This window comes from Pyxicephalus adspersus, chromosome 7, assembly GCF_032062135.1.
Source record: "Pyxicephalus adspersus chromosome 7, UCB_Pads_2.0, whole genome shotgun sequence".
NCBI classification, from domain to species: domain Eukaryota; kingdom Metazoa; phylum Chordata; class Amphibia; order Anura; family Pyxicephalidae; genus Pyxicephalus; species Pyxicephalus adspersus.
This window is the reverse complement of record NC_092864.1, coordinates 60465936-60478433: the sequence shown is the minus strand read 5'-3', so window position 1 is coordinate 60478433 and position 12498 is coordinate 60465936. Positions and strand designations below refer to the sequence as shown.

Genomic DNA, 12498 nt, shown 5'->3' with positions numbered 1-12498 from the left:
CTGAGAGTACTGAGAGAAGAAAAAAATGAATAAATCCTCTTCAAAGAGTTTGGACAGTGAACTTGTGAGCTCAACTTTTTAAAAAGCTACAGAACATAGCTATAGTCCGTATTTCTATGGTTATAATGAACAATGGACAACAATGGACAGAGGGCATCTCTTCTTCACATGTCCTCTCAGAGTAATAATGTCAATCTTTTTATATTTATATCCTTGGTAATGTTAGCCAGTGGGGTTGAAAAAAAATATATTGTAGCATTGTAAACAAGATAGTCATAAAACAATATTGTATATTTGTCTAAAGGGTTAGTCCCATTACCTCTATTTCTCTGCCCCCACCCCATCCTGATTTTAGTAAGGGTATAATGTCAGTTATGATAATGATAATGTTTTTCTAGGGGCTAGTGTGCCAAATTGTTCTTGATGTTTGTAAAAGATTACATGGGCAATTCATTTGGCCAGTAATTTAAACAAAATGCTGATTTATGATATCTGTCTTTAACTTGCATTAGTGCAGAAGTCTTTATGAGACTCAAAGGTTCAATTTCAAGTTCCAAGTTCCAATTTCCAAGTTTTTGATTAGTTGGAGCATGATCTGTGTCAAGTTTGTTTGTAATACATTCTCATAAAGGGTTCTAAAGGTTTTATGTGATGGTTACTAATACACCATTACTTCCCTTTGTAAAATCTCTCTATGATCTTTTTTGCACAAAAAGATGTGCAAAAACTATATTTGTGTTAGAGGATTGGGGTTTGGTGGGTCACAGTGTGGAGTTATAAATAATATGAATTAAATAATTAAATGTAGAATTGGGGATCAATTAGGTTTCCAAATTTTAGGAATAGCAATTTGGGGATTATGTTTCCCTGGGAGCAATGTTACAGGGTCGTTAGGAATAAAACGTACCTTTGCTCATCAGAACTTTTTTAAGCTTTTATTGTTAGACATGAGTTCAAGCCTGGTTAGTTCTACTTTGTTCCTGAGATCTTTGTTTGGATTATTTTAACAGTTTCATAAGAATTAATTGACTGCGCATTCCAGAGATTAGAAACAGGGAAATTAAGATAACAACAATACCCAGGGTAACTAGGACAGGAGCTGAGAGAAACACAGGATGTAAAAATTGACAAAAAATCTAGCTCCTTTCACTCTATCCAGAAACTAAATATAATTGGTTGAAATTTTTTGTTTATATGTTTGTGCTTTACTAAAGCATAAAATGATATGCTATAATTACATATTTTGTATGTAAGTGATTATGACAATTACAGTATATTGTTAATGGAGACAACATCGAATAGTCGACTCACTTGTGAGAGTAAACGGCAGGATCTGATGGAATCATTGAGCCCTTGCCACTGCTGATAATCAGGGTATTCTCCCCTCTTCAGAAAATACTGGTGTCCCATGTAATTGGGTCGCTCATAAAGCATCCAGCAGCCATTCTCTACCCGGACAGAATTACACGCATTGAAATGGGGTTGTAAATCAGGGTTATCACTGCTGCACTCATAGGAACGACCCTGGAAGTTCCTATCCTCATAGAAAATGATCTATTAAAAAAAGCAAAGAGACAGAAAAAAATGTGATTATTATAAGTCCAAATTGTAAAACTTGAAATAAAGTTTCACATTTTATTTCACTCATAAGTGCTGATCTAGTTTAGTTATTTGTAAATATATATATTCTTAGATTATTAAATATGTTTACCTTCCCCATTCTTGCAGTTGTCTTTGGATTTTCCACTTCAGATGTGTGGCTGGAAAAAAAAAAGCTTTTTATGGGATAACTCCTGTGCTGTGTCTGCAGAAATAAAAGAACAATGACAGCCTGTTTTTGTTTAGTAAGATGATTTCCCATTCTGTCTTCCTCTATAATGCTGCTCCCCCTGGACTGTCAGTTTTAGTGAATGTTTGTCAGTTTCCCTGGTTCTGGCACAAATGTAATGGAAACACTAGCTGTAGCTGATGAATAACTCAACTTCTATTTTGGGATTATGTAAATAATTCTTCTAGGATTTGTATTTGAATTTTTAAGATCACATATATGTGCCTAGGCTTTATTATACTGTTTTGTTTGATAATAGTAAAAATGTATAAAAGCACAATTGACCTGGCATCAGATATATTGTATAAAGTTCAGTGGTTGGTAGGTAATGTGCAAGGCTTTACTTGGAAACTCTGTTGTGCAGCTTCTATGCTGTGCAGTTGCAGTGAGTGTACATATGTTTCCATTTATTCCAATATTTTGTGGCTGTAAACCTCGGAGGCAGCAAAAGACATTGTGTGTTCACAAGGCAAAAATTGTAATTGTTTAGATGGTCTTGTGGTCTCCACACCAATGGGATTGCAAATTACATTGATAACTTTTTTACGATTAAGCAAATCACACACTCCATTGAAACAACTGGTGATGGTGATGACCCAGCGAGCCCAAGATTTATCCTGGTGACCAAGTGAAAAGCCAACATAAAATCAGTATATTTTCTTAAATCTGCGGTAATTGGGCACTGATGTGTTTTTACTATCTGGATGATTAATTCAATTTCTAAGTATGATAGCCACTTTAATACACAAATCACAGTTAATCATGTCCGTAGCATAAAAATACAGACAATTGCCATTGGAACTTGTAATAAATTTAGGATAAATCTACCAAAAATTAAACACAAATTTGAAATCAGCATGAAAAATTCTACAAAACCCACATAAAATTATCACTACTGAAAATCGCCCTGATGACTTTTGTGTTTTCGAGATTTTTAGAGGAGGCTTAGGCTGGGTACACTTGTGCAATAATTATCGTTGGAAAGGATCATTCACAATCCTTTCCAGCGACTAAGGACTGCACGATGCATGAACGGTGCTGTACATACAGCACCATTCTGCTCTATGGAGAAGGGAGGAGGAGAACAATGGAGTGGCACCCCACTGCGCTCTGGCACCCCCTTCACTTCCATTACGATCAGTCACCGTCTATCGTCCGTGGATCTGCCAGAACGGTCGTTGGGACGATGGACGACGGGCACTTTACACACGCCAGATTCTCATCCGATATCGGCCCTGAGCCAGTTATAGGACAAGAACCACTGGACGTGTGTAGGTTCATAACTTTTAGTCCCATCCTCTCCTATGGCCATAAAATAAGGATGATGTTTAAAAAAATAGCTAACAGGTGCAAAACCAAAAAAAATTGGATTTATCATTAAATTGCTGACTGTGTGACACAGGAAGGGGAATATAACTTTAGGAGATCTTTCAAACTGAACTGCAGTCTACTTTAATTGAAGAGTGCCAGGTTGGTTAGATTATGTATCTGACCTTATTTAGAGTCTCACCAAGAAACATGCAAATTAAAAAAGGTCAAGGGAACAGTAAGAAGCCCAAAAATCAAACAATAGCTTTTGCCTAGCATATTTCTAAAAGCTTGACATTACAAGTATTTGTTATTGAGCAAATTCTAAAAACAAAAGTGTCATATGCATTGATGTTTTTTAACATGAATATAACTTAGTTCCCTTAAGCAAATTATCATAAATATTTATTACAATTACAACATTTATCTTAAACCTTTTCAAATAGCCTGAAACATTAATTCTCACTGATGGTCCAGTAACAGTCACAGCTCTGCCTTCTAGAATACAGTTGTGGACAATAGTAGTGTTTGAAAGCATTCAGCAAAAATAACACTGACTGTTATGCCACAATGGGATTTCAATAAGCACATGATGCTGTAACAAAACAAGTAATAACAAAAGCTTTTAATAGAAAAAAACCATTGCATGCAAGCTAGACTTTTCAGTAGACAGGCCAGTGTGACATCATAACTAGCTGATAACTAGTAACTACCATACATGTACTAACTCTACTCAGGTGTAATTGTTGTGGTAACTAGGGGTTAATACTTTATCCTGCAGCTCTGAAAGAATAAAATAAGTTTGATTTACTGAATATTTGTCCATCAATGGTTAAGACACAGACACAGAGGGCCTAATTCATGAAAGCTCTCCCAGGCTGGAGAGGATGCATTTTCATCAGTAAAGCTGGGTGATCCAGAAAACCTGGAATTTGCTGTTTGATTGCAAATGTTTTGAATCCTGGACCATATCCATTCGGGGTTGCTGAATCACTCATTGGCCCTGATTTACTAAAGCTCTCCAAGGCTGGAGAGAATACACTTTGATAAGTGAAGCTGGGTGATCCAGAAAACCTGGAATGGATTCCTTAAAATCATTTGCTATTTGCTAGCAAATGTTTTGAATCCTGGACGATAGGAAGCAAACCAAGAGAGAGCAGTGTCACTGATACCAATGGAGCGCATGATTTTGTATTAGAAGGGGGTGATCAACAGTGTCAAAAGCAGAGGAAAGATCAAGGAGAAGAAGGAGGGAAAAGTTGCCTTGAGACATAGCTCTGATGAGGTCATTGGCCACTTTAGTAAGGGCTGTTTCAGTGGATTGGGCAGCTCTAACACCAGACTGGAGAGAGTCAAGGAGAGAGTTGTTGCTCAGGTAATGGGTGAGTCTTTTGTAGACCAGGCATTCAAGACATTTGGAGACATATGTGAGAAGGGAGATAGGATGGTATTTAGAGGGTAGGGAGGGGTCCAGTGAGGGTTTCTTCAGGATAGGGAGAATTATGGCATGTTTAAAAGATGAGGGGTATTTACCAGTAGAAAGGGAGGGGTTCTTGAATATTTCCATTAGTTTGGTAAGTTTCTGTCCTGAACCAGGCCCAAAGAGGAGGATCTCCTGATTCTTGAGAGACAGATGCTGTTACATAGTTTGAAGTCATACTCAGAGTAGCCAATCTAGAGTAGGGGGATTACCACTAATTTTACCCTCCTAGGTGAATAAGTACAGGGGCACAATGTTACTCTTTACCCATTCCCAGAAAGAGTTTGAAGTGCATAAAAACAACCACATCAAATTATAAATCCTTAAAAAAAATAAAAACACAACTCAACCTATATTCAACTAACGTGGGGGTCATGAGAAGTTCCTTGCTTTGCCCCCTTCCAGATGAAATAGAAAAATGAGTGTTGGGGCATATGACAGCCTAATATCTTAGTATGTGACTGTGCAAATATCAGGTATTTGTGATTCTTAAAACTGTTTTTTCCTTTAGTGAGAAGCTGTGATGGCAGAGGCACAAACAAGTTTCACGTTGTTGGAGTTACGGGCTATCATTAAGTTTTTGTTTCTCCAGAGAAAGACAGCAAAGGACATTCACACGGGGATGTCACAAACACTGGGGGAAAAGTGTTCATCCCACAGCACTGTCAAAACCAAAGACTGGGCATTTCACCGTTGAACATGAACCCCGCAGTGGGCGCCTCCCAACCACAACTGACCCGGCAACCTGCAATGCTGTTTATGAGCTGAATATTGAGGACGGGCTAATATCTGCAAAAAAACTAGCCCAGATACTTTACATCTCATGGGAGCGTGTTGGGTTTGTTATCACCACTATCCTAGACATGCGCAAACTTTCAGCAAAGTGGGTGTCGAAATGTTTGAGCAGTGATCAGAAGAAGGAACAAGTTGAAGTGAATGATATATGCTGGAAATTATATAGCTATCGTCTCCCACAAACATACAACCTCAGCACCTAACAGTGGGAAGTCTACACGCATTGGGCCTGATGTAATAAAGCTCTTCAAGGCTGGAGAGGATACACTTTCCACATTAAAGCTGGGTTATCCAGCATACCTGGAATTATTTCTTAAGTAATTTGCAATTTGTTAGCAAATGTTTTAAATCCTGGACCAGATCCATTCCAGGTTTCCTGGATCACCCAGCTTTGCTGATAAAAGTGTATCCTACCAGCCTTGGAGAACTTTCATTAATCAGGCCTATTGACTTCCTTTGAGACTTTGAGATGTCATGTGCCTGACTGGCAAGAGTTGCAAATAAAGCTGAAGTCTAATAATGTGCAAAGGTGCATAACAAAAAAATCCATAGGGAACATTCTTTTTTTATTATTTCTACCAATCAATTAGGTACCATGGCCTACTTTTATTGGTGTAACATATTTTAGCTCAGAAAAATCTGTCTCTACTGCAACATGGTTAGTGGGTTCTAGTTACACCCAGCCCAAAAGTTCTTAGTCTTACCATAAATAAAGGTGTGAAAATGAAGAGCAAGAATATCAAAGAAGAGAGATAAAACAGAGAAGATACATTGAGTGTGCAAGGAAGAAAAAAAGCAGAAAAAGACGAAAACTAAAAAAGCGATATTATTTTTCCAGTATAGGTTAAAAAATGTTTGTATCTAAAATGTATCATTAAGAATAGAGTATGAATTGGTTAAGGCCTTTGTCAGTTTTATTGTTGCTATCTGCATCGTAATATTTTTCTTTTATTTCTGTCCTGTTTATACAACATTAAGTCAGAGAAAACATGTCCCAACTGAGATAAATCCCTTCTTAGACAGGTATAACCAGAACATGTACTTCTCCATATTTGAACGATTTCCCATCTATTTCTTTTCTGTTGACAACTCAAACTGTATGGTGTGTAAAGTTGCTTTCACTCTGGGAAACAATGGTAACCATGAAAAAAGTAGAGCATACATTTACCTAACGGAACAATATAACCCTGTTTTTCTCCCACATTCCAAAAACATAATTGTTATTAAGTGGCGTCCCCTCAAAATTAGCCTTAGATTATGTTATAGTCATGATAGAAACAAATGTTGTGCCTCCCAATCAGCAACATGACTTTGGACTGTGTAAAGTGTAAATGTAAAAAGCTGTGGAATATGTTCTGTGGGTACATGGTCTATAGCATGCAGGCTTGGAAGTTCAGGCACGTGTTTAATATATTTTAGTTAGAGTATTCTTGCCGTTTTAAATGAGATTATAAAATATACATTTCTTTATTTCCCAGATTTGTTGGTTATATGTTTTTCTTCAAATACATAACAGAAAAATGATTAAATATAGTTCCTGGTAAATTTCTATTGTACTGTATTGTGTTTTTTGTTTTCAAATTCTTCAACAAAGCCAGCTTGTACTTTTTATTAGTGTACTTTATTTTGATTTGATACATTAATTTTCACAACAGGAATGCTGTATTTAAAACATTTCCTGGACTCTCCTAAAAGAGCCAACTCTTGGGGTAACTGCTCCCCATTCGGTGTATCTCCTGTACTCTCCAGGTCTCAGGTAGTACTGACGTCCTCTGTAGTTGGGTTGCTCATAGAAGATCCAGTGTCCTTCAAGGACATTACATGAGTGAATATCATGGTAGTTGAATTCTTCGTGGACTTGAGGACAATCTTCAGTGAACTCCATCATCTGGCCTCTGAATTCTTCCCTTTCGTAAATTCTGAGCCTAAATGATCCACGATGCTGATGAAAAAACATGTATTGTGAGTCAACAGAATTTAAATGTTTCAAAGATTTATTTTACATTAAGCTACATGCAAACTTCTTTGGATTGTCAGTATGCAGAAAGAAATACATTTTTTATGTGCATGTGCTTTTTTAGATTGGCAAGGTTGATTTACAATGAGTTGAACAAAGGAAACTATGAAACAAGGCATTAACCTAGAACAATTAATTTTATCTAATAAATAATGACTACATTTTCACCACAGTTTTCCTTGTAAATCAGTGTGTTATTTGTTTTGGTGATATCTAAAATGTAGATAGATTAATTAAATTTGCAAACGATCTTGCCTAAATAGACCTTAAAACAGCTAAGGAAATTCTGTTCTTATAGGCTGTTGTTACTGTTCTTTCCCTCTAAAAATGCTAGTTACTTGTCTGTCATGCAGATCCTTGTCTTCATATGATTTGTGCAATTAAGGTAAAACAAGTATGCAATATTTTTTACTTTGCGCTGATTTTATGAGCCATTTTTATGTCCAAAAATTAAACCACAATTATTCAATGACATGGCATTATGAGAAGGAGGTCAGAAATGATTGGCACATAAGTCTTATATTTCTATTTATTGATTAGAATGAAAAATTCATACACATTTGTTCCAATAGTTACTAGACTTACCTTATTCTAATACATGGTTCCCTTTGACATAAAAAATTGTCTATGGTTAAAAATTGAACAAATATATTCACCTTAGGGATTCTGCAGTTTTCATATAATTGACACCTGTTACTGAAAATATAATTTCCCTGGTTGTCATGTTAATATTATTATTATTATTATTATTAATATTATTATTATTATTATTATTATTAATAATAATATTAATAATATTAACAATAATAATAATAAACAGTATTATTATAGCGCCAACATATTTTAATTTAGGAGCTTCTTGTTTTCTAAGACACTGTCTTGGAGCAAGTATTTAATTCTGACTTTACTCTCACTTGATCTGATCATATTGCCTGTTGATCTGATCATAATGCTTCAAAGTACAGAAGCCAAAGAGATCCAGTTAGATAATAATTTGATATTGAGATTAGCAATGAAGATTGACAAACTTTATGACATAATATAAATATACAGGTATACCTGAGGGATGATGCGGCAGGATCTGATGGAGTCATTAAGTCCCATCCACTGTTGGAAATCAGGATACTCTCCCCTCCTCAGGAAGTACTGGTGTCCAGTGAAGTTGGGGTGCTCATACAGCATCCAGTTTCCATTTTCCACACGGATGGAGTTGCATCGGGTGAAGAAAGAGTGGAGGTCAGAACAGTCAGAGCTGCACTCATAGGAGCGGCCCTGGAAGTTTCTGTCCTCGTAGAAGATGATCTGGAATTTCAATAAACCAAATATTTATTTACGTTAAAAGAAACAATAATAATAAAGAATTAAATCTGAATTTTGATCTGCTAATATTTGGCCTAAAACTTTCTTGGTTTTCCCTTCAATTTCCTAATGATGTTTCCGTTTCCATCAACATGTAATGGCATTTCGGTTATTGTGTGATGATGTTTCTGTGCTAAATTGTGCAATGCAGGGAGATTAGGTACTGCTCAGAGCTTCCTGCAAACATCACAACATCATGTCGTTGTACGTTTCTCAAGAGTCCTCAATCCTGATGCAAGAAATAAGCTGTCTGTTGGTAGTGGGTATGGACATGCCAAAATGCCTTGATTGGATATCGGATTGGAGGACTGGGCATTCCTAGGCAGGCTGTTTTGCATGCAGACCACCCTTGGTAACAAACACATAAAATCCTGAGACTCTATAATTTATGATCTGAAATCCAATGAATGAAATGGGTGGGCCAGGGACAGTTGAGTTGGGGGGAGGACTAGGACCATGAAATGAGAAGGCTTTGTCTGACATACATCACCTTCTAAAACTGACTATGTGCAGTAAAATCAGAGCAAGTAATTTGTGACGAGAAGAAGACCCTGTAAAAGACTGAAGGTAAGGTAAGGTTTAGCTTTAATGTTAGATAACACTACACATTTTCTTTTCCTTTGATATTCAGCTAAAACCAAAAGTGAAGAAGGCAAAATCTAATAGCAATCAGGTTGATAAACAATTTATGTATAAATTAAACAAAGTGATGGACAGTTCATTGCTTGCACACTGTATTTCAGCTATTTCCTCTCATCTCTAAATAGAGTGGGGGAATGTCAATCAAAAGGAAGAACAAGATTCCAGATTGCACTTCCCTGTATTACAGTAGTAACCCTGTGTCTACATAAAGGGAAGGGGGACAGGACTTGTAGGTAAAGGAGGAAAATGGTGAGCTGCTGTAGGTTTTCTGTTAACAGAAAACTAAAACGTCCTGGCTGGGTAGATAGGTGTGCAGGTAAAGACAGGCAAAGTCATCATTTTTTAGAGAACCACAGATGTATATTGCTTACTGGTTACTACATTTCCAATGTTTTTTATTTTATTTTATTTATTTTTATTTCTCGGTATATATAAATTTAACATCTGATAAACATCAACCTACAAGTTAAGCCCTAATAAATATACTATACTTTAATATATGATATATAATATGCTATAATTTCCAATGTTTTCATTTTTGTACTTAGTCTACTCTATCTTGTTCACTAAAAACCCAATTTGGATATTATTTCACCCTAAAATGTACATATATTTGCCTTCTATCATATAGCAATAGTGGGTTTGATCTCTACACAGCTGGCAAAAGCTTAAAGACAACCTAGCCAAACCTCGCACTCATCACACATAGTTACATGTTAATTTCAAATCTTTATTTCTGTCTGTGACCTCATTTGGAACAATTTATTTTACATCCTGCTGTCCCTGCCATAACTAGACAAAAAGTGAGGGGAGTGGGTTGTCACTGTGAAGGGAAAACCCAGAAAACAATACAAAACATTGTCAGATGTTATATTCCTTCCTAACTGTACTATAATGTTTTTTTTACTTAGCACTTTTTTTATTGTCCGTAGATAGGGCTTCACTAAATCTCCAATCTTTATACAGTGTATTATATCAAATAATTTCTTGTAAAAAATTTATTATAGCTCAAATTATTTTAATCAAATTTTTTATACGTACTACTGCGTGTTTTTTTCTAATGCTATGCTAATTTTACTGATGTATTACTGTCATTAATTATTATTATTAATATTCTGTTATTCATTTATTTTGTATATTTTCTGTATGATGCTACAGCTTTTTGGAAAGCTTTAAGAAAAAGTTAAAAAAAGACCAGATTTTAGTTTTATGTCACTGGAAAACTACAAAATATTAGCACACAACTAAAATAATTATTTAGACATTGTAAATAAATAAATCTTTTACCTTTCCCATTTTGCCTGTGGTGTCTCTGGTGAGGCGTCAGTTCAGTGGAATGACAAACACAGCTGTCCTTATATAGGATATCCATTGCTGGATCTGCATTACTAACACAATAGAGATCTCGCACAGGACAAAGAATGTATAGTATTCTTCTTTTCACTCTACAGTATAGTGAGGTCGAGAATGTTCAGTCGTTTTACACCTCTCGTGTCAGCTTTTGAACATCACGAGTTCATGTTTATTTGCAAGTGTCAGTAAATAATTAGCACAGCTAAGTTAACACATCAATATACTTTCCAAAATAGGGAAAAACACGGATGTAACAGTTGCTGATCAAATTCCTATTTCTATAAACTCTAAAAGTACACCAAATCTACAGTGATATTTGTTCTTCAAACAAGTAAAAAAGTTTTTAAATAGGAAATATGTGAGTAAATGTGTAGAGCTTTGGTTGTTGCTATCTTAACCCCATATAAGGTATACAACAAATTTGTTAATAAAACCTGTAATTTGTTTTATTATTATGGATCATTTTGGATGACAGTTTTCTGAAATTTTGCAAATAATATACTGTTATGCTATTCTTTCACAGTATCTAGCAACCTTATACAATAACCCCCTAGCATTCTAGTTCTGTCCTTATTTCCATGCAAAAAGCGTTAAATTTTTTTGCATGGAAATTTATTTTACATTGTAGGCCTATAATTCTTAGGCATAACTCATCGTCGTAATATATCCAATATTTATTACATTTATTAATAAACTTTAAACAAAAAAAACACAAAAATCTGTTAAAAAAAATAAAAAAATAGTGAAACGTAATATAACTGTACAGTAACATGTATAATATATATATAATATCATTATATATATATTAAATAAAGATCTCTGTGTATTGGACTCAATACAGCTATTTTGTATTGAATCCAATACAAAATTTTTTGAATTTCCCGCCGCACCTTTCCGCTGGCACCGACATCACGGGGGAAACCCCGGAGATAGTCTCTGCAGTCGCTGGCTGAAGATTGAAGAAAGAAGACATGTTCGAGGACCTGCAGGGACCAGCAGGACACTGGGGGATGACAACGGAACAAGGTAAGTGTTTTTATTTAATGTTTTTAGCGACCCTGTGTGTGACTTGGGATTACCGCTTTTTGCATAGTAAATCCACCCCGAGTCACACTCAGGAATACCGCTAGGGGAATTAAATATGGGGGAACCATCAGTTTGCTTTTGGGCTTGGTGATATCCACCTTTGTATCTTATTTATACATTTAATTTAATGGTATCTAAACCCTCATTATGCAGCATTCTGAACAGCAAAACAGCTCACCAAGACTGCAGAAGATAGACTATTAACCTGGGTGATCTAGCAAACCTGGTCTTGATTTTTTAAAATAATTTGCTATTAGTTACTTATCTCCAGTCTTGGAGAGCTTTAATAAATCAGGCCCAATGTCTGTCTGTCTATCTATCTATCTATGGCAACAGTGCCCAGCCTACAGCCTGTGGGCCACATCCGGCCCAAAAAGCTGCCAGATCCAACCATCTGCTCATTCTGTCTCTGCTCTCACTGCTTGTTGTCTTGCCGGGGTGGGGGCATTTCCCATGTTTCTCCATAAGGTCGTGTGGCCTGTGGCCAGGAGAGGAAGCTTCCAAGAGCTGTAACTAAGCCAAATTTCAGCACCCTAAACATAATTTAAAATTCCCTGGAACAGAGGGATGTTGACAATTGGAAATGTGGAAGCCGGTAGGCAATGCCTTCTGCCCCCCCCCCCCCCCCCC

The 12498-nt window shown here is 36.1% G+C and overlaps 2 protein-coding genes across 3 annotated transcripts in view; both read right to left on the bottom strand.

The window, feature by feature from the left end:
• Positions 1–1856, bottom strand: part of LOC140334577 (gamma-crystallin M1-1) — a 2798-nt gene extending 942 nt beyond the window's left edge. Inside the window, exons 1-2 of the mRNA XM_072416832.1 lie at positions 1712–1856; positions 1312–1554 (exon numbers count right to left, since the gene is read on the bottom strand). Coding sequence (XP_072272933.1) covers positions 1312–1554; positions 1712–1720 — 252 coding nt within the window. The 5' untranslated portion in view covers positions 1721–1856. The remainder of the gene's footprint in view (positions 1–1311; positions 1555–1711) is intronic.
• Positions 1857–7010: 5154 nt separating this feature from the next.
• LOC140335760 (gamma-crystallin 1) overlaps positions 7011–12498 on the bottom strand; it is a 31303-nt gene continuing 25815 nt past the window's right edge. Inside the window, exons 1-3 of one of the 2 annotated variants that reach the window (XM_072418674.1) lie at positions 10717–10840; positions 8488–8730; positions 7011–7353 (exon numbers count right to left, since the gene is read on the bottom strand). In XM_072418674.1, coding sequence (XP_072274775.1) covers positions 7078–7353; positions 8488–8730; positions 10717–10725 — 528 coding nt within the window. In that variant the 5' untranslated portion in view covers positions 10726–10840 and the 3' untranslated portion in view covers positions 7011–7077. Of the gene's footprint in view, positions 7354–8487; positions 8731–10716; positions 10841–12498 lie in introns of those variants that run through there. The other variant, XM_072418675.1, reaches the window with a different exon arrangement.